At 47.1% G+C, this 24,621-nt stretch overlaps 1 protein-coding gene across 1 annotated transcript in view; it reads left to right on the top strand.

Moving 5' to 3' along the window:
* Positions 1-24,621, top strand: part of TMTC4 (transmembrane O-mannosyltransferase targeting cadherins 4) — a 58,950-nt gene that overhangs the window by 3,508 nt on the left and 30,821 nt on the right. The window contains exons 2-5 of the mRNA XM_061435320.1: positions 3,025-3,240; positions 7,077-7,192; positions 8,779-8,995; positions 13,346-13,433. Of these exons, the coding sequence (XP_061291304.1) occupies positions 3,079-3,240; positions 7,077-7,192; positions 8,779-8,995; positions 13,346-13,433 (583 nt within the window). The 5' untranslated portion in view covers positions 3,025-3,078. The remainder of the gene's footprint in view (positions 1-3,024; positions 3,241-7,076; positions 7,193-8,778; positions 8,996-13,345; positions 13,434-24,621) is intronic.

Raw genomic sequence — 24,621 nt, 5'->3', positions numbered from 1 at the left:
AATCTGAGATGAAAAGGGAGGCACAGCAACTAATGATGTTGTTCGGTTGCTAAGTTGTGTCTGACTCTGCGACCCCACGGACTGCAGCATGCCGGGCTCCTCTGTCCTTCACCATCTCCTGGAGTTTGCTCAGATTCATGTCCTTTGAGTTGGTGATGCCATCCAACCATCTCATCCTCTGCCACAGCAACTAATTCAGGAGCACAAATTAGTTCCTGATGCACTACTCTTCCTAGAGGGCCATTTGAACCTCAGAGATCCACTTGTAAATACCAGCATCATCAACTCCATGGCTATGAGTCTGCACAAACAGGAGATGGTGAAGGACAGGGAAGCCTGGCATGCTGCAGTCCATGGGGTCGCAAAGAGTCAGACACATCTGAGCGACTGAACAACAAACTCAAATATCTGGGCCTGAAGCAGACAACATGAAGACCAGTTAATGGACCATCTGTCAGCTCACAGCTCCATTTCACATTTAAAATTGATATGAAACTAATATAAACCATTTGCTTTCCTTCATATTCACTTTCTGAACCAAAGGACTCTTGTATTCCCTCCGTATGACGTCAGGGGAGCTTCCTAACTGTTCAATCTATTTTCACTTGTTGTAGCAGGAGTAATTTCTGGAGCTCAAATACAGACACAGTGTTTGGGGCCTGCGTGGTGACCTCTATTGTGTTTGCAACTGTAATTTGGATTTGACCAGCAGCTTATCCTTTCAGTGAAAAAGGAGGGTGGGGTAGTGACACATAGTGGCTGGAATATTCCCCGTGTACTTGCTGAAAGCATGACTTACAAATGAGTTACCTCAGGTGGAGGAGCTTGAGGGCCCAGCACCGTGAGAGCTGCAAAGCCCTTCCTCTCTAGGGGTAAACCTGGCCCCTTCCCAGGCATGGACAGGAATACTGCTGCCATAGAAGAAAGGGTCCCACTGACTGTTGTTGGATCCTCGGCACGTTCACTCAGGCAGAGGGCTGCGGAAAAGAGGCCCGTGACGTCCAGTGCCCCTGTGGACTGACTTATTGATTCCATCATCTATTCCATCCATTCCCTGGAAGACCTGGAAACAAATACAGGTTCAAACTCATGTTGACCTTACTGTGTGGGTACATTTATATGCAGATTATTTTCTGTAGTAAAGACCTCAGTACTTAAAAAAAAAAAATTTGATAAAACAAAATTGTAGGGGGCGTGAGTTTGATCCCTGGTCAGGAAACTTAAGATCCCACATGCCACGTGTGGAGCCAAAAAAAAAAAAAACAAGACTACATGGTCTGTGGTTAGTTGAGTCCCTGGATGGCAAGGAACTGCAGATACAAACTTATAAGCTCTACGTAGATTTTCAACAGCGAGGAGGGTCAGTGCCCCTAACCACCGAGTTGTTCAGGGGTCATCTGTACATCTAAAGTGACTCCCAGTCAAAGGGCCTGAAATTTTCTTCCATCTCAGTGTGAAGGAGTGGGGCTGCTCCCTTAGTAGGGAAGACGAGAGTCTTGCTTATTACCGGTCAACCAGATGCTCCAGGGGATTCTCAAATTATTCTCAAATGAATGTGCTTTCTTCTTCCTTGAAGAAAGTGCTTGTAATAACAGTTAACCTTCCTTTGACATCCATTAAACCCAGTGCTTCTAAGCACTTTCGGTGGGTGTCCTGCTTACCCTTCATGACAACCATGTTAGGTGGGTATCATCCCCATTTCAGAGGTGAGGAGACTGAGGCCCAGAGAGGTGAAGTAACTTGGCCAAAGTCAGGTAGGATTAGACCTAGACAAGATCCTGGTAAAACCAAGGAGGGTGCCTACTGAAGGTGTGGTGGGCATGGGGACAGATACAATGTGATGGGGAGGGGAGGTGGTTTCATAATTGGTGAATTCCAGGTTAGGAAGCTCTTAGGCAACTGCTGGGAAGTTCTTTTGCTTTGCTGAGTGCACAGGATGTGAACTCAAAGATAGGCGGCACACGCAAGGCAACCGAAGTAAGAAATGGCAAGGCTGGGAGACGGCATTTCATTTTAATGTTTTGCCTATTTGAAAGAAAAGCTAAAATAAGTGTCTTTATAACTTGACTCCCTCCCAACATTGGAGGTCATGTCCTCACCTAGAAGAGGACCCCCCACTCTCCTTTAGGACACAGCCTAACAATGCTGTCCCCAGCATCAGTCTGCAATGAGCCCTCCTTGCTCTATCCCCTGGGTGGGAACCATGGCCGTGTGCCTGCCACCTCACCTCTGTTAAACTTCTTTCTCCCAGATTTTCATTGAATGGGCTGGAGTGTCTGTGTTCTGCAGAGAGACCAGAAGCTCTCTTTTCACAGTCAGGACCATGCTTCACGTGCACACACAAACACACACAATTTTTGTGCTAAGACTCCACAATGAATATGCATTGAGTTTTCTTGATTGCAAGAAGCAAGATGGTACCTTTTTTTTTAACTTTGTAAACTGGTTCAAGGACTATAAAAATGATCTGCCTTATGGGTAGCTGATAAACATAGGATTCCCTTAAATCAGTGTTTCTCAGGGATAATCCAGCATCAGAAACCCAAGGACTCCTGACGTGGTCGGCTGCTCTGGGCCCAGGAGAAGCTCCCTGTGCCCAAGGTGACGGTTCTGCCCACTTGAGTTTTGAAAGCATACTTTAAAGGTGTTAGGGTCACGCCCTATAAACTCACAGCATAAGTAAATAATTGACCGCCTCGCTCTTTTTCACTTGGGGTAAACATGCCTACTGTGTGTGCGTGTATGCTAAGTCGCTTCAGTCGTGTCCAACTCTTGGCAACCCAGTAGACTGCAGCCCTCCAGGCTCCTCTGTCCATGGGATTCTCCAGGCAAGAATACTGGAGTGGGTTGCCATGCCTTCCTTCAAGGGATCTTCCTGACCCAGAGATCAAACCTATGTCTCTTACTTCTCCTGTACTGGCAGGCGGGTTTTTTACCACGAGCACCACCTGGGAAGCCCGCCTACTCTATAAGCCTGCTACCAAGGCGTTGATGAGTACTGATGTCGTGTCACTTATCTCGCAGGTTTCTAGCCAGCAGAATGCTGGACCCAGAGGCCGGCAGGGCGCAGCTGTCAGGATGGCCGAGTGGGACGCCAGTCTGGACCATGTCATCCCATCCTCTCTGCTTCCTCCCTTCTGGGCGAAGTTCCTCGTGGGTTTTGCTTCCCTCGTGTGTTTTGCCCGGAGCTACGATGGAGACTTTGTCTTTGATGACTCTGAAGCCATTGTTAACAATAAGGTCCGTATCTTGATGTCTGTCTGGTAAACTGGCTTGCCTGCATCTCAGTAATGATCTGCATCAGTTATTTTCTATGGCCGTGGTCCTCAACCTCTCTGACACCAGGGACCAGCTTCATGGAAGACAATTTTTTCCCTGGACTGGGGCAGCGGGGGAATGGTTTCAGGATGATTCAAGTGCATTATATGTACTGTACGTTTTATTTCTAGGATTAGTACATCAGCCCCACCTCAGCTCACCAGGCATTAGATCCCAGAGGTTGGGGACCCCTGCTCCACTGAACTTTGGCTGAGCCTTTATCTGAGCCCCCATCGTGCTCCAGATTTCCCATCTTCTTTTAGAGAGCATCTCCTTGATTTAGGGCCCCTTTTATTGCTGGCAGCAGGGTCTCCCAGCCTTGCCTAACCTCAGGCTTTGCCCTGGCTGGGTGCCCTGCATGAGGTCCCAGCCCATGGACATATCAGAGAGACCGTTCTTCTAACATGACAAGGCTGCAGTATTGCAGAACCTTGTAGGCTATTTCAGGTTTTGTGAGAAAATTTTACAGAACTCTAAGCCAGAAGGATGCCCCCATCAGACACACACACACACACACACACACACACCCTGTGCATTTACACACACACACACACACACCTGCTGCAGTGATGGGCAAGTCTGATCCCCCACTGGAGGGTGTGTCCTTGGCTGTAGGCAGTGAGCCGGCCCCTTCTGTGTCCTTCGCTGGGAGCATCAGGACATCCTGCTGACAGTTGCGGATGACCTGGAGTTCACTGCCTGAGGAGACTGCAGTCCCTGCTCATTTCGTCCCTGCTCGCTTGTGTCATGTGTGGAGACTCAGATTTGCTGAATTTGCAAAACCCCAGCCAGTTCTGCTCACCAGTGGGTGCAGGGGAAATGATATTCTTTTTCAGTCTCTGACTATAGAGGTAGGGAAGAAGAAATCGGTTTGTGGGAAGGGAAGAAAAGGGTTTCATTGAGCTAAAAGAAAATCTGAACAAGAAACTTGGAGGCAGAGAGAGCCCAGAGGAGAAAGAATGTGGAAAGAACGTAGTTAGAACCTTTGTGATGGGAAATGGCTACCCTTTCCAGTATTCTTGCCTGGCAAATCCTATGGACAGAGGAGCCTGGCGGGGTGCAGTCCGTGGGGTCACAAGAGTCAGCCACGACTTAGTGACTAAAGCAAACCAATCCCTACTCAGCCGATGTTCTGTGTCTGCCTTAAGGGGCCAAGAGAACCTGAAGGAGTTCACTCCTCTCTCTTTCTCTTTCTCTAGTAGATACAATCGTGGCATCTCTTTGTAGCATTTAATGCTCTGCAAATTTTGAAATCATAGATTTTCCCGAATGTGGAGAAAGCCATTTTCCTATTAAAAGTGTTGAGGAAAATTCTCTGTGCAAGGAACGTGAGTTAGGTGGGGGTGGAGGGGAGGGGGGCGAGGGGTAAGGAGGTGACCGTTTGGCAGACATGACATTTGTAACATCCTGTAAATGATTTGCTCCATTTCCACTGCACAGACTTCAGTCCTGGTGTTTATTTTGAATCCAGGTTCTTCACTTGTAATTTCCCTCAAGTTCATCCAGCAGTTTACTGCAGATGTTTCTGTTTCAGTCCTTTTTGCAACAGCGCTTAGGAGCGAAAGAGATGTGTTAGCTCTGAGCAACTGTGTCACATGGGTGGCTTAATAGCTCTTTTCCAGCGGGATACGTGGCTTAATAGCTGCTTTCCAGTGAGGACATGTGACTGCGCCTTTATTTTTTGGCTGAGCTGGGTCTTCATTGCTGTGCGGGTTTTTCTGTAGTTGTGGAGAGCAGTGGCTCCTCTCTATTTGCGCTGCTCAGGCTTCTCACTGCCGTGGCTTTTCCTGTTGGGGAACACGGGCTCCAGGGCACACGGACTCCGTTGTTGCTGCACGTGGGCTCAGGAGTTGTGGTGTGTGGGCTTAGTTGCCTCACAGCATGTGGGATCTTCCTGGACCAGGGATCGAACCTGTGTCTCCTTCATTGGCAGGCAGATTCTTAATCATTGGACCACCAGACAAGTCTGCCTTTATCATTATTATTTTTTAATTCCATTTGCTGAGAGTTTCTTGGCTCTGCCACTCCCAGAGGATGTATGAACTGTCAACTCTGGACCCTCGTTGGAGAGCTCTGGTGAGTGAGGCGGGGAGACACGGACCATGTCCTGCGTGAGATGCCCAGGACGAGGTTGTGCTTCTCTCTCCTTCTGGGAGCGAGGGCAGATGAAGCGCTCTGTGACCCGTGCGTCGTCTTGGCAGTGCTTTCAGGAGCGTCACACTGTGCCCCTTTGTTCGCTTGCGAGCCTGCTCTTCTCCCCTTCCCTGTCTACTGACAGGCCCTCCTCTGTGCATCGGCACCGTGCCTGCAGTAAGTGAAACAGGCTGTGCCTGGAGTTGCTTGGTGTTAAAGGCTGTTTCCAGATGCTTCCTTGTAGTGTTGAGTTGTTCATGGAGATGATGATTTTCTTTGAGACAGTGGAGTCAGCAAGCATTTGAGACACAGCACATCTTTTCTAGAAATCATTAGGAGGAAAAATTGACCTTTCTTCCTGTGGTGCTGTGTGAGGGCTACACCCAATCAAATATTTAGAGCTTTGTTGGTGTTTGTTTTCTGCTCAAACGGAGGGAAAGATCCTTTGCTCCTCCCTCCACAGCTGAGCAGGTAGCTCTGGGACAACGTAAAAGTGCGTGACTCCCAATGGGGTAATGGAGTAAACGGAGTTAGTAGGCGGGTCGCACGACCCGCGTGACATAGCGACTGGACTCTTAGAGGCGGGTATGTGCACTCAAGGCCCTGAAGCTGATACCCACCGGAAGTGAAATTCACCCACAAAGTGGTTGTCAGGTCACCAGCTTGCCCCTGTCCCACGTCGTCAAGCTTTTCCCTTTGCGTCATTAAGCACCAAAGGCTTCCCAGGTGGCACTAGTAGTAAAGAACCCACCTGCCAATACCAGAGACACAGGAGACGCGGGTTCGATACCTGGGTCAGGAAGATCCCCTGGAGGAGGAAATGGCAACCCACTCCAGTATTCTTGCCTGGAGAATCCCATGGACAGAGGAGCCTGGCGGGCTACAGTCCATGAGGTCACCAAAGAGTCGGACACGGCTTAGTGGCTAAACAGCAGCCTTACATACTGGCTGTGAGAGAGGGTGATAGTGACCTCACTTAGCTGCTTGGTCCATTTGTTCATTTTGCATGGATCAAGCACCTTCTGTGCACTCCCCCCAAACACGGGGTTGCCCAGGCCTGGAGGAGCCCCAGCGCAGTGGGGCAGATAGCATCACGTGACTGTAAACCTCCCGGGAAACAGGCACTATGAAGACAGGTCAAGGACGCTCTGGGCCCCCCAGGAAGAGAATTGCATCAACTCCGGAACGTCGTAGCCCAGTGGCTGAAATCCGATGAGTGGGAGGAGCTGAGCTCTGGGGAGCTGAGGGGTGACCATCCGGGCACAGACCCGTCTTGGGGCAGGTGGCAGCAGGGGCCATTTGGGAACCAGAGACCAGGAGCAGAGCCAGCGTCTGGGAGACGTGCCAGCGGAGTGCAGGTGAGGGGCCAGAGCACCCCAACTGCGGTGTCCCCGTAGGTCGTCAGCTTGGTCCTGGAAGGGGTAGGGCTCTTGTAGTGGGTGGGAGAGGTCACTTGGAGAGCACGCAGAGCGGGGCACAGTGGAGCCCTGAGGAGACCCGGCTGGTGCTGGGTGTGAGGGTGTTGGTGGCTGGACCCAGGACCGGTGGGAGACATGGGGAAGAGAGGGCTTCTGCCCAGGGGGAGGGTGCAGTCCCGACCCCGCCGTCTGCTGTGTTGCCCGCAGGACCTCCGCGCAGAGACGCCTCTGGGGGACCTGTGGCATCATGACTTCTGGGGCAGCCGGCTGAGCAGTAACACCAGCCACAAGTCCTACCGCCCCCTGACCGTGCTGACCTTCAGGTGAGGTGCCCCAGGACGGCCGTGGGGGAGGGGAAACCCGAGGCTTGTGCTTGACATTGCACCGGGTGGGGCCCCGGTCAGGGGTTCCGACGGACGTACCAGCCGCGGTGCAGACACTGACCTGGGCAGCCACACAGAGGAGACCTGCCAGGCCCCCGGCAAGGCAAGGATGCTCTGACAAGCGGTCCCTACTTTGCACAGTCCTCTCAGGTTGGACCCTTTGCAACTTAAGCTGGAGGAAACAATATGTCGAGGCAACAGGTAGCCTCTAATTAAATTGTGTTTGCTTTCACTATATAAAAAAAGTAAGTTATAAATCTTCCTCCTGTGAACCACATCAGGCTTCCCTGGTAACTCAGAGGTAAAGCATTCACCTGCAACACAGGAGACCCGGGTTCGATCCCTAAGTCAGGAAGATTCCCTGGAGAAGGCAATGGCTACCCACTCTAGTCTTCTTGGCTGGAGAATTCCATGGACAGAGGAGCCTGGCAGGTTCATGGGGTCACAAAATGTCAGACACGACTGAACGACTAATACTTCACTTCTGTGACCACATCAATATCCAAAAACAAAATGAAACTAAAGATGATCTTGCCACCCCCCATGAATCAGGGAGCTGTTTGCATTAAATAGATTAATTGATCTCACAGAAGTTCCCATGCATAGCTGTTTCTCAGGTGTATTGGATAACCTATGCGTAAAGTAAAGTAAAGTGAAGTGAAGTCATTCAGTTGTGTCCGACTCTTTGCAACCCCATGGACTATAGCCTACCAGTCTCCTCTGTCCATGGGATTTTCCAGGCAATAGTACTGGAGTGGATTGCCATTTCCTTCTCCAGAACCTATGTGTAGATCCCTCAAAAGTGAAAGTGAAAGTCGCTCAGTCGTGTCTGACTCTTTGCGACCCCCTGGACTATATATATAGTCCATGGGATTCTCCAGGCCAGAATACTGGAGTGGGAGCCTTTCCCTCCTCCAGGGTATCTTCCCAACCTAGGGATCGAACCCAGGTCTCCCGCATGGCAAGCAGATTCTTCACCAGCTGAGCCACAAAAAGAAGTATAGAAAGGATGAATCAGAACCACTCGTGGTTGAAAAAGAGACAAGAATCCTTGACAGGGAGGAAGTGCTTCCTTGTTCAGAAGGCTGGTGGACAGACTGTCAAGGGGTATATTGGGGGGTTGGGGACGGGGAGAATAGACAAGTCACTTGACCATGCTTCCCTGTGGAGCAGCCTGTGTAACGTGTGGTCTGTTTTATCTTTCTGAAAGACAGCCTTGCCTTTATCGCACCTGAATAATTGTCTTTTTTTTTTTTTTTTTGGCATTTCCTCTCCAAGTATTTTTCTGTCCCAGTCCTCTGAGAGGTCCTTATCTCCCGTTTTCCCCTCTGCAGTTAATTACATTCTTAGCTCATCTTCACCCTTCTTAGCTTAACAGGCATTATTTATCTTGACGCTATTTTTATCAACTGTGCACATGCTCTCCTCCTCCAGTATGTTCACACGCCAGCCTTTCCCTCCAGCCGGTTCGTGTTTTATTTCACATGCTTCTGCATCTCCACTGTGAATACCTTCCTTCCCTGCAGGATGAACTACTATTTGTCGGGAGGCTTCCACCCTGTGAGCTTCCACGTCGTCAACATCGCCCTGCACGGCGGCGTCTGCGTGCTGCTGGTGGATGTCTTCTCCGTGCTGTTCGGGGGCCTGCAGTACACGAGCAGGGGCAGGAGGCTGAACCTGGCCCCCAGGTCGTCTCTGCTGGCCGCCCTGCTGTTTGCCGTGCACCCGGTGCACACCGAGTGTGTAAGTACCGTCTGCCAGCCGTCTCTACACTTGTGTAAGATAGACGCAGTCCACACGTTCGTTTGTTCCCTAAAACAAGCTTCCCTTGGCTGATTGTACAGCTGTAGAAGGCCAGCTTTCAGACGCCCAGAGCGGTGATTTGTGGGGACAGCAGGTCCCCCTTAGGACAAACACAGGGTCCGCGATGGGCCGAGACTTCATAAAGACCACGTGGTGTGATCTCTGCCGATACTCTGTGTCCCTTATTAGACCACACTGGGAAGGTGTGAATGGTGAACCTTGCCCAGCTTCTGGGCCTAAAGCCAGAGGCTGAGACTTCCTTGTTTTCCTGAAAAGGGGTCTGATGCAGTTTTCCTCTGTTAGCCGAGAGCTTTTGTGATTTCCAAAATACTTCCTCACACTTCATACGATAGTCACCAAAACGCTGTAGGTTCAGCTGGAGCAGCATAACAATTTCCACTTTACAGAAGAGGAAGCAGCCAGGGAGGACAAATTAGGGACTTAACCTAGGTCGGTCACATGGCCGAGGGGTATGGGACAGAATTTAAGATCTGGTCATCTGAACCCCTGCCAGGGAGAGGTTGGCATGCTGCGAGCTGAGCTGGTGGGTGGGTCCTCACGTCCTGCGGGGACCTGCTCATGAATTCGCCCCACCTTGCTTCTCATCTCCCATCCCTCCATTCCATGACAGCCATTCAAACTCAAATATTTGAGAAAAAGCTATCGGTCATTAAAAATTAGCATTCCTAAAACAAATCAGCTTCTGTTCACCTTTCCTTGTTTCTTGGCAAATAAGCAGTATTCAGTTTCATCCTATCAGTTCAGTTTAGTTCAGTCGCTCAATTGTGTCCGACTCTTTTCAACCCCATGGACTGCAGCATGCCAGGCCTCCCTGTCCATCACCAACTCCTGGAGTTTGCTCAAACTCATGTCCATTGAGTCGGTGATGCCATCCAACCATCTGATCCTCTGTCGTCCCCTTCTCCTCCTGCCCTCAATCTTTCCCAGCATCAGCGTCTTTTCAAATGAGTCAGCTCTTCACACGAGGTGGCCAAAGTATTGGAGTTTCAGCTTCAACATCAGTCCCTCCAATGAACACCCAGGACTGATCTCCTTTAGAATGGACTGGTTGGATCTCCTCGCAGTCCAAGGGAGTCTGAAAACTCTTCTCCAATACCACAGTTCAAAAGCATCAATTCTTCAGCACTCAGCTTGGTTTATAGTCCAACTCTCACATCCATACACGACCACTGGAAAAACCATAGCCTTGACTAGACAGACCTTTGTTGGCAAAGTAATGTCTCTGCTTTTCAATATGCTGTCTGGGTTGGTCATAATTTTCTTCCAAGGAGTAAGCATCTTTTAAATTCATGGCTGCAGTCACCATCTGCAGTGATTTTGGAGCCCAAAAAATAAAGTCTCTGGGCTTTGGGCTGGGTCCCCAGGGGAGGGAGGAGAGCTAACAGAGGGCGTTTCCTCGCCTCTTATTCTTTTAGAGACCAGGATGTCGGCCCCAGGGGGTTCCCCGAGGACACTAGCGCCACTGCAAGATTTTCTTTCCTCGAGGCGTTGGTGAGGATTTCACATTGCTTGAGTTCAGACTGCAGTGTCAGAGAGGGACGGCCAGGTGTCCTTACTACTCCTGCTCATCCAGTGAAGCCAGAGTTTATACTGAAGGGATCAGGTGGTGAAATACCATCCCCCACCTCCCTTCCTCATTCCTTCTATGGCTCCCGCGCAAATTGTGCCCAGTAGGGAAACGCCACCACCTTGTATGTTACGGATTCAGGGAATGGCGGGGACTTCTGCAGAAAACTCTGATGGGAGTGTCTCAGGTTATTTGTAAGAAAAAAAAAAAAAAGTCGTTATAAAAAGCTTTGCCTGAAAATACATATCAATGCAAATAACAGAAAAGAAAAAATCTCTTTGTACCCATGCACATTGGCCAAACTATTCAACTCAGTAACTTCTTGGAATAGCCTTTAAAATTTTCTTCCTATAGAATCTAGAATCTCTCTGCCAAAAATTCACTGAAGGACTAAATACTCTGTACACTGAAACACCTGTCACACTTTTTGTTGAGACTTATTTTCTTCTTTAAATTACTTTTTATTGGAGTATAGTTGCTTAACAATTTTGTGTTAGTTTCCTGCTGTAAAACAGGTGAATTAGTTATCCTCACACACACATCCCCTCTTTTTTGCCTTTCCTTCCCAGTTAGGTCCCCACTGAGCACTGAGGAGAGTTCCCTGTGCGATACAGTAGGTTCTCATTAGTGCCATACTTTTTAAAACCTGTTTTTCTTCATTCAGATGATGTAATGTACATTCCTTAAGACCTGGGAGTATCTTCACTTAGCCAAAGGCAGAATGTTTGTTTTAAAAATGAATTTATGATATTTAAAGTTCATTTTAGTGGAAGTCTTTTTTGTTTTTGTTCCAGATTTGGATGATTTACAACATTATATGTTAGGGGGAGTCTTTAAATGTACCTCAACCACTCAGATAACAAGTGGTTTAGACTGGCCTTTTTGCCTCCTACCCCTGGTATTTATCCAAGCCACTTCCCTCCCCTTCACTCAGTTCAGGAAACCTTGTTCTCTGACCCTCCACATTCCCAGCCCCTGCTTCCCAGACCCTCTTGCTCTCAGGACCTTCTTGGATGCCCTTCTCTGAGTTGGCTTCTCTTACTGTCTCCTCTGAAAGGCCGTGGGATGCTGAACCATCCTCGGGCCCTGTGAAGAGCCGCAGCTGGCAGATGCTGCTCACACCCCTCTCTGGTCCTGATGGGAGGCCCACGGCACCAGCTGCTTCCTCCATCGCTGGCCGTGGAGCCGCAGAGCCCACACCTGCTTCTCCCTAAGTTGCCATGTAGTTGGTCCGCTGCTCTGTCCCCCCGAATCCCCCCAACCATGTGTACCTGTCAGATTGACAGTGAACCAGCACCCACTGTGGGCCAGGCTCTGTCTGTGGGGTCTCATTGCATCCTCGATTTCACTGCATCTCTGAGCAAGTTACAGGCCAGAGGATTCCAGAAGTCTCATGATCTATTTACTGCCTTCATGAAGTAATCATTCCATTTACCCCTCCAGCACACTGGCCTCCTTGGCCCAGATCTGTTGAACCTTTATTTGTCTTTAGCTTCCTTCCCGGGAAGGTTTTTTCACGTGCCTGGCAGTCACAGGTGGGACTCAGCTGCCAATCTTCTTAGTGATCGAGTGCCCCTGTGTCAGGAGCTTGCCATCGCCAGCGTCGGGAGCCACGCTGGTTGGATGGACACTGCTCCTAAAAGGCATTCCTTTTAGCTGTGGCTTGTACATGCACCTGGGCACAGAATGTAAACATGATTTTCATATTTACATTGTAAATGTAAAATGTGATTTCACATTCATTGTGAAATATACTCTCTTACCTCTGTTTGTAGGCTAGACTTTACTTTGGATCCAACGTCACACTTCTCACTTTAAGATGAGCTTCCCAGGAACTAAAATGAAACCTTGAGAGTCACAGTGCAAGCTCTGATACATGTCCTGTCCGGGTGCTAGTTAGTAAAGGATGCCACGTAGACCAGACCAGTACTCGGGAGCACAGTTCTCTGTCTTTGGTTGACGTGAGACTTTTGGAGAACAATTGTTGGAGTAATCAGCTTGAAAGAAATGGAGCACCCATTTTGTATTGCTTCTTTTATACTAAGGTGGAGAAAAGGGCCATCATCAGATGCAGAAAATGGGGAGGGGCAGAGAAGAAATGGTGGAAATCGTACTCTGTTTTCATCTTACTGGTCAACCTCTTTTGAAGCCTTCCACTTTCCAGGTTAACCCGCTTAATTGGTTTTGGTCTAAAGGGAGGGAAAGACAGAGACAGAGGCTTTGAACCATCATCCCTGTGTCTTATTCTCTCTGCTTGATGATGTGTAACACTTACTTCCCACCTGTCTTTCATGTCTCCAGTCAAATTTTCTTTCTTAAATATCATGCCCTTTGAGCTGATAACATTTTCCAATGGAAAAATGCACCCTGGGCACCTGCTCAGGGTAGAGGTCTCTAGGGCTGTGGGCACAGAGTGCCGAGTGATGGAGTCTTCCCTGCACACGGGCATCACTGCCTCTGTACGACCCACAGAAGAGCCACAGTAGGTCGGAGTCAACCCAGCCTTCCCATGGAAGCAGCTGACCCAGATCCTAGACCCAAAGTGAAAAGGGTCCGTTGTCAGATCACACCACAGTCAGAGAGTTTATTTTAACAGATGGCCGAGTTTCATGAGGTTTTCTGTTTCTAAGGATGCTTTTGTGTTTCCAAAGTTTCATGTAAATGTTTTTTAACATAAATCTTTTTCCTCTGCCTCTTTGAAGGTTGCTGGTGTCGTCGGCCGTGCAGACCTCCTGGGCGCCCTGTTTTTTCTGCTGTCTTTCCTTGGCTACTGTAAAGCGTTCAGAGAAAGTAAGCAGGATGTTTTGCCCTCTTAATTTTGCATCTTCTTCGTGTTTCTGTTCTGTCGAGCGTGTTTTAACAGGTGGGAAGGTGTCCGTTGCTATAAGTTTATCACTTTGAAGGAATGTAGGTCAAAGGTGTCAACTGTTTTTAGTGATGTCTGTTACTCGGTTGCTTTTTCACGACACAAAGGTTGTGCTTCAACATTCACAATGTTCAGGAAGCATCTTGCTGAGTAGTGAAACCAAGAGCTCCTGCTGTTAGGGCTAAAGCAGTTGTGATTGATTTTTGTGATTTTTTTTTTTTCCAGTAAAATTGAAGAGGGGAAAAGCTTTTTGTTATTCATTTATTTTTAATTAAAACATGTTGGAGGAAAAATATAGAAAAATTGTAAAAATGTATAGCTACGAATATGCACCTGGAGCATGAGGTTCTTATTTTTTCATTGTCATGTTAATGATACTTAGAAAGTCTTTGTTGCTGGAACCCAGTGGAGTTGAAATGACCAGTTGTGTGTGTGTGTGTGTGTGTGTGCGCGTGCGCATGCACACATGCATGCAAAGTGGCGGGGGTTGAACTGCCTGTTTATTAGCACCAATGCATTTATTGAGACTCAGTAGAATCCCTGTATAACTCTACTAATTATATGAATTCTGATCACCTCCAAGTTACATCATCCCTTCCCAGTTGTCTTACAGTAGAAATTGGGTATGATACATTTATACATGTTGGCCCTGGCAACAGTGTTATAATTTCAACTTCTGTTACAAATTCAGTTCATGACTGTAGAACTCTCTCCGTATATAACACAATCAGTTGAAAAGGGAAAGTCAGAAGAAAAGGGAAAGTGAGAGGAACGATTCCTATGGGTTGCTTGACAGGGCTGTTTCAGCAGAGTGAGTGAAAGTCGCTAAGTTGTATCTGACTCTTTGTGACGCCCCATAGACTGTAGGCCACCAGGCTCCTCTGTCCATGACATTTCCCAGGCAAGAATACTGGAGTGGGTTGCCATTTCCTTCCTCAGGGCCTCTTTCTGACCTGAGGATCAAACCTGGGTCTTCTGCATTGTAGGCAGATCCTTTACTGTCTGAGCCACCAGGGAAGCCAGTTTCAGCAGAAGCTGATATAGTAATACATTGGTTTCCTTGAGTCTTTGCCACAGCACTTCTCAAAGCTTAGGTTTGGTCCCCTGCCAGGGCCTTAATGTTATTGTTCATGTACTAATGCTTATACTTGGATTCCTCCTATAAACTGATACCTTATTCATAAGCAAGGACAGACCACTCATTCAGGATTTTGTCTCTGCTGGGGCTGGTTGAAGTGGGGTCACTCAGGACTGGTTTTTGCAGAGTCAGGAGTTTTCATAGAGGCTGCCTGGCCCGCAAAGCCTGAAATTCTTACTGGCCTATCCTTTGCAAAGTTTGCTAATTCCTGGGACAGATGACTGACAGGTAACTGTCACCTTGCTAGTGGTTCCAAAAGATTTTTTTAGCCAAGATTAATAGGGAGTTTCCAGCACGAATTTTTTTTTTACTCATGAAGGTAGAGGAGTTTCCTGTTAACATAAGTTACCATTTTTTGACTGTCTACTGTCACACATATGTGTGTGTGGTTGGCAATTATGTTACAGTCTTCAGTTCAGTTGCTAAGTTGTATCTGATTCTTTGCTACCCCATGGACAGCGGTACACCAGGCTTCCCTGTCCATCACCAGCTCCCTGAGCTTGCTCAAACTCATGTCCATCAAGTCGGTGATGCCTTCCAACCATCTCATCCTCTGTCATCCCCTTCTTCTCCTGCCTTCAGTCTTTCCCAGCATCAGAGTCTTTTCCAATGAGTCAGCTCTTCCCATCAGGTGGCCAAAGTATTGGAGCTTCGGTTTCAGCATCAGTCCTTCCAATGAATATTCAGGGCTGATTTCCTTTAGGATGGACTGGCTGGATCTCTTTGCAGTTCAGGGGACTCTCAAGAGTCTTCTCCAACACCACAGTTCAAAAGCATCAATTCTTCGGCACTCAGCTTTCCCAATAGTCCAACTCTCACATCCATACATGACTACTGGAAAAACCATAGCTTTGACAAACAGACCTTTGTTGGCAAAGTAATGTCTCTGCTTTTTAATATGCTATCTAGGTTGGTCAGAGCTTTTCTTCCAAGGAGCAAGTGTCTTTTAATTTCATGGCTGCAGTCACCATCTGCAGTGATTTTGGAGCCCCAAAAACAAAGTCTGACACTGTTTCCACTGTTTCCCCATCTATTTGCCATGAAGTGATGGGACTGGATGACATGATCTGAGTTTTCTGAATGTTGAGTTTTAAGCCAGCTTTTCCACTCTCCTCTTTCACTTTCATCAAGAGGCTCTTTAGTTCTTCTTCACTCTCTGCCATAAGGGAGGTGTCATCTGTGTATCTTTAAGATAGATGGAATTACTTTCCCTGCTGTCCACATGTAAGACAGAGAGTTTAAGTAACTCACCAGAATCACACGGCTATATATGGCTGAACTGGGTTCACCCTCTATGTCTAACTCACTTCAAAGCCAGCCCCAACTAAATTGTCTTCATCGGCTTCCCTGTCCTCATGGGACCAGTGAGGCAAGCTTGTCAAAACAATCATTAAAAATAAATAGGAGGTGCATTCACTTCTGTTAATGAATTGTTAAAGTGTTAAGCACGGTAGAAACATCAAAAGTATGATTTAAGAACAGCCCCTGCTACTCACATTGTTTGTAAGTGTGCAGCCAAGAATCAAAGCTCTTTTGTGGAAGAAGTTCAGTCTGGTACTTATTGAATACAAATAATAATAAATGATATTTGTTGTTTAAACCTATGATTTAAGTTACCTGGTCTTTGTTCTTTCAGATCTGAACATCAATTCAAAGAACAGTCAAGCATTCATTCCTCATAAACTTGAAGTTTAAGAGAGGTTTTTTACAGAGGAACAAATTTAATATTTTTTATAAGGGAACAAAAAACTGAGTGTTCTGAAGTGAATGATTTAACTAGGTAAAAAGATCTTTCAGAGAATACATTCCTTTTTAATAACCTCATTAGCTTTCTTTATAGATGCACTGTCTGTATTATAAAGCTCTGGACAATTCTTAACTGCCTGAGTTTATTGTAACAAGCAATTCTGTGCTAACCTCTGGAATCCTGGCATTTTTTGAGAGTGAAAAAAGAGTCTCATGTAACATTTCTGGTTTTTTTTTTTTTTTGTACTTATGTAGAATAGCTCCAAGCGAGCTCTTTTAGAATAGAATCTTTTTTTTTTTTTTAAAGAAGAAAAAAGCCTTATAGAAAAGGATAATTATTTTAAAGGGAAAAAGAAAGAAAAACACTAAGTTGATGGTGCGCTGGTTATTTCTGAACACCCAAAATGAAAAGTATTATTCTAATGATGAGACCTCCTGTCAATATTTCTCTCTGTTAAAGCCTAGTACATAGTTTGGAAAAAGGTAATCTATCTGCGTGGGCTTCCCAGGCGGCACTAGTGGTAAGGAATCTGCCTGCAGATGCAGGAGATGTGGCTTCAGTCCCTGGGTGGGGAAGATCCCCTGGAGGAAGAAAATGGGAACCCACTCCAGTATCCTTGCCTGGAGAATTCCATGGTCAGAGGAGCCTGGCAGGCTTCAGTCCATGGGGTCACGAGTCAGACACCACCGAGCATGCACACGTACATAATCTCTCTGCACAATAAACTTGATAGAAGAGCCAAAACAATTTCTTTTATAAACCAATACCTTAGAATATTGTTTCATGGGAATTGGGATGACAAAGAAAAATTTCATTAGTCTCATTTATATAGTGGGGAGGAGAGAACCTTTTCAAGAGGAAAGGAAATGGGTACATTTCTAGAATAACCGTTTTAAATCCTAAGCTATTATGAAACACAAGATCTCAAGTCTCAGTTGTTCTAAGTTCTTCAAATTTATTTGCTCTAGTCACTCTCCCTACCATAGTTCAGGGCTTCCCAGATGGCTCTGCAGGTTAAGAACCAGCCTGCCAATGCAGGAGACACAGGAGACGTGGGCTCGATGCCTGGGTCAGGAAGATCCCCTGGAGGAGGAAATGGCCACCCACTCCAGTATCCTTGCCTGAAAAATTCCAATGGACAGAGGAGCCTGGCAGGAATACAGTCCATGGGGTCGCAACGAACCGCACACGACTGAACACAAGATGGTCGCACCATAGTTCAGGCAGCTAAAACAGGATAACTGTTGACTCTTGGGATCTCATTTCCTGCTCTTTTCCACTTTGATTCAAGACACGTTTGTCTTTGGCTTACACAAAGTTAAGTCACACAGCTTAAATGAGGGCAACTGTGTAACTCACATAGTCTAGGACGCTTTTTTTTTTTTTGTAGATTTGGAGTTACTGCCATTTGAATTGTGACTGCGGTATTCACGTGGGTTCTCTTTTCTCCAGGGTTGCTACACGGGCTCGATCCTCCCAAAATGTCCACCCCACCCCCACCCCCGTTATTTTAGTTAGGAGAGTGGCCTCCGAGTTGCCTCATTCCGCGGGTGGAACCGCCGCTTGCTTGGCTCCCACTCCTGGAAGGAGAATCACATGCTCGTGCGGCTCTGGGGTCTGACCGAGGGAGCTTGGGGCAGCCTGACGGAGTCCAGTGACTTCCGCCCACGCACCGCGACGCACGCCGGCTTCCGGACGGCGAGACGTGGGCGTCGATTGGGGAAGACGGTCGCTACTGGCGTGCGATGCTTTTTTTTTTTTTTCCCTGAAACGACAGCTTCCCCACTCGAGCGCCGTGCCAAGTCCGCCACTCAGCCCTTCCCTGAATTGCTCACATCTGTTAGGCTTTTGGGAGTGTTGGCGCTGACCAGGGTCTTGCTGTTATTGCTTGTGGGGTTTTTGTTTCCCCCACCGTGCTCCTTCCCCTCGCCGCCGCCCCTGCTGCCCCTCAGGCTTTGCCTCGGTTTACTAAAGGGATTGCCTTACCTCAGAGACAGACACGGAAACAAGGAAAGCATTTTCCAAGCCAGTCTTTGTGAAATTCTGGATTATAAAAGGTTGATGTTTGCGAACGCTGTACAGTACTCCTAGAGCAAGTTGTGAGAGATGTTGCATGCTGTAAGAATAGTTTTTGGGGGGTTTTTGTGTTTGCTTTTTTCATTTTCTCTCCTGGACCATTGTTGCTTAACAGCTTAGCAAACTGGACGGATTTGAGATGCAGAGTTCTTAGCCTGAGACACTTACATAGAGTTTGACACCACTTTGGCTTCCCCCAGTGGCTCAGGGGTGAAGAATCCGCCTGCAGTGCAGGAGACTCGGGTTCGATCCCTGGGTGGGGAAGGTCCCCTGGAGAAGGAAATGGCAACCCACTCGAATGTTCTTGCTGGAAAAATCACATGGTCAGAGGAGCCTGTTGGGCTGTAGTCTATGGGGTCACAAAAGAATTTGACACGACTGAGCGAGTAAACAACGAACGATGCATCAGTTAGAACTCCCTATTTGCAGAAGACTGTTTGAATAAAAGTACTCATAAATGCAGTTGTACTGGAGGTGATATCCACCTATCAGGATTTATTTTTACTGTTTTTAGCTGTTAATTCTAAAATGAAAATGATTCATTTTTCCTAAGTCTTTTTAATATTATGTAATTTTTTAAAAACTATTTTAAAAAAGAATCTCTTACATGACGGAGATTATTCCGTTGTGAGGAGGTTCAAAGACTAAAAAGTGAGAAGAGAACTTCTGGCTGTATTTATTCACATTAACAAATTACTAACTTTTCGGTGTTAATTACATCTCATAATTGCCTTTGAAATATAGTAATATAGTAAAGCTTCTAATAGACATCGAAATAAAACTGTTGACTCATCCAGTATTTATTGAGTGCCAGCTGTATGCAAGGTGGCCTACTGTTTTCAGTTTCAACTGTCTTATTAAAATGATCAGGCAACTTCCCTGGTGTCCAGTGGTTAAGATTCTGCGCCTCCAATGCAGGGGGTGCAGGTTCCATCCCTGGTTGGGGAACTAAGATCCCCACATGCCTCGGAGGCATGACCGAAAAAAGAAAAATTTTTAAAAATAAATAAAAATAAAATGCTCAAAGTTGGGAATAAAAGAATAGCTTACATTAGTTACTAAGTAAAAACATACAAAAACACAAGTCCGGATTTATCTAGATTATGCTGTATATATTTGCAACTGTTCGCATTATTCACTTTGACAAATTAATACTCAAAGAAAATAATAATTTGGCAAAGTACATGGTAAAACTATGCTGCTGCTGCTAAGTCTCTTAAATCATGTCCAACTCTGTGCGACCCCATAGATGGCAGCCTACCAGGCTTCCCCCTCCCTGGGATTCTCCAGGCAAGAACACTGGAGTGGGTTGCCATTTCCTTCTCCAATGCATGAAAGTGAAAAGCTCAGTTGTGTCCGACTCTATCAACCCCATGGACTGCAGCCTACCAGGCGCCTCTGTCCATGGGATTTTCCCGGCAAAAGTACTGGAGTGGGGTGCCATGCTGGAGGAGGTCTTATGACCATAAGCCTACTAGGCTGTGCTGTCCCTAAACTCAGGACCACTTTCCCAGTTGATTATTTAATTTTTGTAAGGCTTTTCTTGATTGTCCCCAGTACTAGGGATACTTTATCAATACTTTGTAGGCTGGCCTTGGTTTATCATGCACCTCCCTTCCGCACATTTGTAAAGAGGACCCCTTTGATTTATATGAGGTAGTTTAAAAGTATAGTTAGTCCATGGGTGTGAACTGCACAAGTCCATTTGTAGGTGGATTTTTTTCAATATGCACTTCAATATTGCAGAACCAAAAGTTGGTTGAATCCACGGATACAGACCAGCAAATACCAAGGAACACAGTGGGGGCTGACTGTGAAGTTATGTGGAAGGGTTGGGCCCTAACTCTCCAGTCTAAGAGTCAGCTGTTCAGCTCAGCTTTCCAGTTTGGATTGCGGAAAACTGAAGTGTGTGTGCATGCTGTCGTATGACTCCTGGTAGCAAATCAAGTGACTAATCTGGTACGGGCTGGAGGAGAAAGAAGTGAATTTTAATAAGCAAGTCACTTCCTATTTGCCGAGTTTTCGAAGGCAGACTTGGATTATAAAGCCATGTAGATCATTTCATGGATGAGCTGGGCCTCTGAGCATGTGACGCTGACAGTGCTGTGTGGTAGGAAATACGGTATGAGCCCTCAGGTCATCGCAAAATTTCTAGTAGCCCATGTTATACAAAAAAGAAAAAACCAGATTAGCTGAATTTTAACAATAGATTCTTAGCCTAATATATCAAAAATATTGTAGTTGTAACATGTAATCAGTATACAGATAATGAGCTGTTGACCTTCTTTCATATGGAGTCTTCAAAATTAGGTAGTGAGTTTGATCCTTCCAACATGTCTCAGTAGGGACCAGGTAAATTTCAAGTGCTCCCCAACCACTGTGCCTCCTCTTGGACCGTGGTGGTTTAGAGTTGGTTTTCCTGAATGTAAAGCCTTTGCTTGGTTTATAAACGAGCCCTGAAATTACCATTGTTGAGAGATGACCTGCCTTCCTGCTAACTTGTTTCAGTTGCGTCCGACTGTTACGACCCTGTGAACTGCAGCCCGCCAGGCTCCTCTGTCCACGGGATTCTCCAGGCAAGAATACTGGAGTGGATGGCCGTGCCCTCCTCCAGGGGATCTTTCTGATCTAGGGATCGAACCCGGGTCTCCTGCCTTGCAGGCAGATTCTTTATTGCTGGGAAAGTGACACTCATATTTAATAATCACTGAAACTGAAAAAACTTCTTCAGCACAGAATCATTGTCGTCCTCTTTTACATGTTTCCATACTGGAACCAAACCAGAAGTATAAGGAAAATTAAAGAGTAGGATGCTCCCAGAACAATTTGCTGAGGATTTGAGAGGTGGAGGGAGCCTGAGTCCCTTAAAGAAACTTGGAGTTTGAGCAGTGTGGTGGAATTATGAGGTGAGATTAGAGAGAAGGCCGTCAAAGAACTTGGAGGTTGTGGTTTTTTAATGTGTTCTTCTTCTTTTTTTGGTAAAATCTCAGATTGAGCCATCTAAGGAGAAATCCATTTTAAATTCCAGGCAAGTGGAATGTGAGTCTTGGGGTAGTTTACCTTTGTGTTCACAGAGTGCTTTCAAGAGCAGTCCTTTGGGTGTTTTAATGGAGGAACTGGGAATTTTTTTCTATCCAAAACTTCTGAGCCGTGGAGGGCGGGGTGGAATTAATCCATGTTACAGTCAAGTAAAACACAAGCTAATTCAGTTTTTGTAGGAAGAAATGTAAAATGATCAAGGGACTAAAATGTTAAGATCAGGGAACATTACACTGGGAAATCATAGTATGGATCAAGACATCTGAACACAAACTGTGGGAATAGAAGCTTAAAAAAATCAAATTCCGCTAAAGGGATGAGGCGGGAAGCAGTCCATTTGGTTTTTTTGTTTTTGGAAGGGTTTTTTTGGCCACTCCATGTGGCTTACTGGATCTTAGTTCCCCAACCAGGGAGGGAACCCATGCCCCCTGCAGTGGAAACCCGGAATCCTAATCACTGGACCCCAGGGAAGTCCCTCCATCATGGTTTCTAGTGAACTACTGAACCTGATGCCTCGTGGATATGAAAACAACAGCTGGGTCTGAGGTGTGGGGTTTTCAAGGGCGCAGGAGCCAGGGTGGGAGACTCCACGGTAATTAATGTGTTCATTTATAATTAAAGGGTATCTATTTGCATATAAGGGACTCCTGGGTGGCTCAGTGGTAGAGAATCCACCTGCCTTTGAGTCAGGAAGATCCCCTAGAGGAGGAAATGACAACCCACTCCAGTATTCTTGCCTGGAAAATTTCATGGACAGAGGAGCCTAGTGGACTATAGTCCATGAGGTTGCAAAGAGTCAGACATAACTGAGCACACACACATTTGCACATAAACTGCTGATACGAGCAAATCCCGAAAGTGGTTCGCCGCAGACTCAGCATGACGTGTCACAGGACGAAGGGCCGAGGGAACACCCTACACTGAGAGGAGAGGGCGAGCCCTGTGGGGTCCCCTCCACCTATTGCTGTCGTGCGGCAGAAGGCATGGGATGCCGTGCTCTGGCGTGATGTGGAGTGAGAGTGACGCTGCTGCTTGGCCTGGACCCCTGTGCTCACCTGCTAAAACTTGTGGGACTTTTCTCAAAATCACATCCTAAGAGGAATTAAGTGATCCATTAGCTTTACCTCTACTTTGGCCATATTTTTTTAAAGGTCTCAATGCCTTGGTGTCTATAAACACTTGTCTGCTGCTGATTGCTAGCAAATGCTCAAAGTAAAAGTCACTCAGTCATGTCCAACTCTTTGTGACCCCATGGGCTATATACAGCCCATGGAATTCTCCAGGCCAAAATACTGGAGTGGGTAGCCTGTCCCTTCTCCAGGGGGTCTTCCCAACCCAGGAATCAAACCAGGGTCTCCTGCATTGCTGGTGGATTCTTTACCAACTGAGCTATTGAGGGAAACCCAAAGAAAATAATAAATCCCAATAAATATATGAATACCCCAGTGAAATCATGTCTAATGTAACAGGAGTATTGGGGTTGGGGCTCGTAATTGTGATCTCTTGGTGTTACATGTATAGTGTAATTAATTTCTACGAGTGGAATCATCCTTAGTTTGCTTGATGGAACTAAATACTCTGATATACCATGGTTTTCAATAAAGACAACTTGGCTTCTAGGCACTGTGCCACCTGGGATATTGGAGAGATGCTGCTCAGGACGGTGGGAGGCAGGTAGAAGGCAGGCATGAGCTCACTCGAAGTTAAAACTGAAATGGACTATCCGTTCTCGAAGTCACAGCCATGTGGCCCCCTGCCTGCAGCGTCTTGGGAGGGATTCCCACTCTGCCATCACTGCCAGGGAGATCACAGGCACGACCTCCTGGAAGCACTCCAGCTGTTCCTACATTATGGCTCTATGATTTGTCAGTTCTTTGCCCCTCCTGATAGGTAATCAGGTGCTCCAGATTCTGGTGCTTGGAGAAGATGCTCCAATGAGCCAGGCCTGGTACCCAGGATGCAACTATGAGCAAGCTTCCCCCCGAGGTTGATGCTCCTCAGCCTGTGGCATCAGAATCACCTGGATGGCTGGTTAACAGGCTTCTGGTGAGGCTCCACCCTCGAGTCTCTGAGTCCAAGGGTCTGGTTGGGCTGGGGGGGCCTGAGCATCTGCCTTTCTTAGAAAATCCAAGGGCAGGCCCACATGCTGTGAGTGGCACTAGTTAGTTTAATGGTCTCCACTGGGCATGATCCCCTCCCACCCAGGACATCTGGCAAAGCCTGATGTTTTGGGTCATCACAGCTGAGAGCTAGGAGGGCTGCTGGCTTCTCGGGGGGCGGGGCGGTAGAAACAAGGGAGGCACCGAGCATCCTACAGTGCTGAGAACTGGCCCACGTGTCAGCATTTGTAGTGAAGTATGAGAACACGCTGGCAGATTGTGCTGAGGGCCGTCTAGGGGGCTACCGCTGGGCCTGACTTAATGTAGGGGGTCAGTTAGGGGCACCGCGGTGCATGGGACAGACCCTGCTACTGGGCAGTCAGGCGTGCACACAGTAGGACCATTTGCTGTTGTTGCAACTGTGAATAAAACAAGTGAACCAGAAGGGAGGCTGCCCAGGAGTGTAGGTTACACAGCCTAAGTGACCTTTGATGGCCACAGGATTCTTCTGGGGCGTTCTAGCCTAAGAAAAGGGAACATGCAAAGCCCAGTGAGAGTAGACTGGCCTGTGTGCTTGGAATTTAGACCCAGGGAACCTGGAGAGGCTGTGTCACCCCGTAAGGAAGGCCTTAAGTGCTGTTTTCAGCATTGGGACCCCTTCATCCTGTTGACGGCAGGAAGCAGCAGATGAGAAAGACTTAAAACAAGAGTGCTGGTTGATTCGGGACAGTGGGATCCAAATCAGTGAGGCTTTACTGCTTTAGCAATCAGTTGGGCTGGTGAAAAGCCTTCAGGTGCCTCGACTGTACAGCCAAATAAAACTTTTTTGTATTCTGTCAGTTCTGCCTGTTTGTACATTAATCCCAGAAATCCGACAGAGATTCCCAAGAAAAGCTGAAAAGATCAGACAGTGTCAGCCTGTATGTCCTTTGGCTTGACTTCCAGATCTCCAGCCCCCGAGGCCTATGTGTGAGTGAGGACGTTTTCCCAGCCGACTGGGCCCTCAGACAGGA

This window comes from Bos javanicus, chromosome 12, assembly GCF_032452875.1.
Source record: "Bos javanicus breed banteng chromosome 12, ARS-OSU_banteng_1.0, whole genome shotgun sequence".
Classification (NCBI taxonomy): Eukaryota; Metazoa; Chordata; class Mammalia; order Artiodactyla; family Bovidae; genus Bos; species Bos javanicus.
This window is presented reverse-complemented; position numbering and strand designations above follow the sequence as displayed.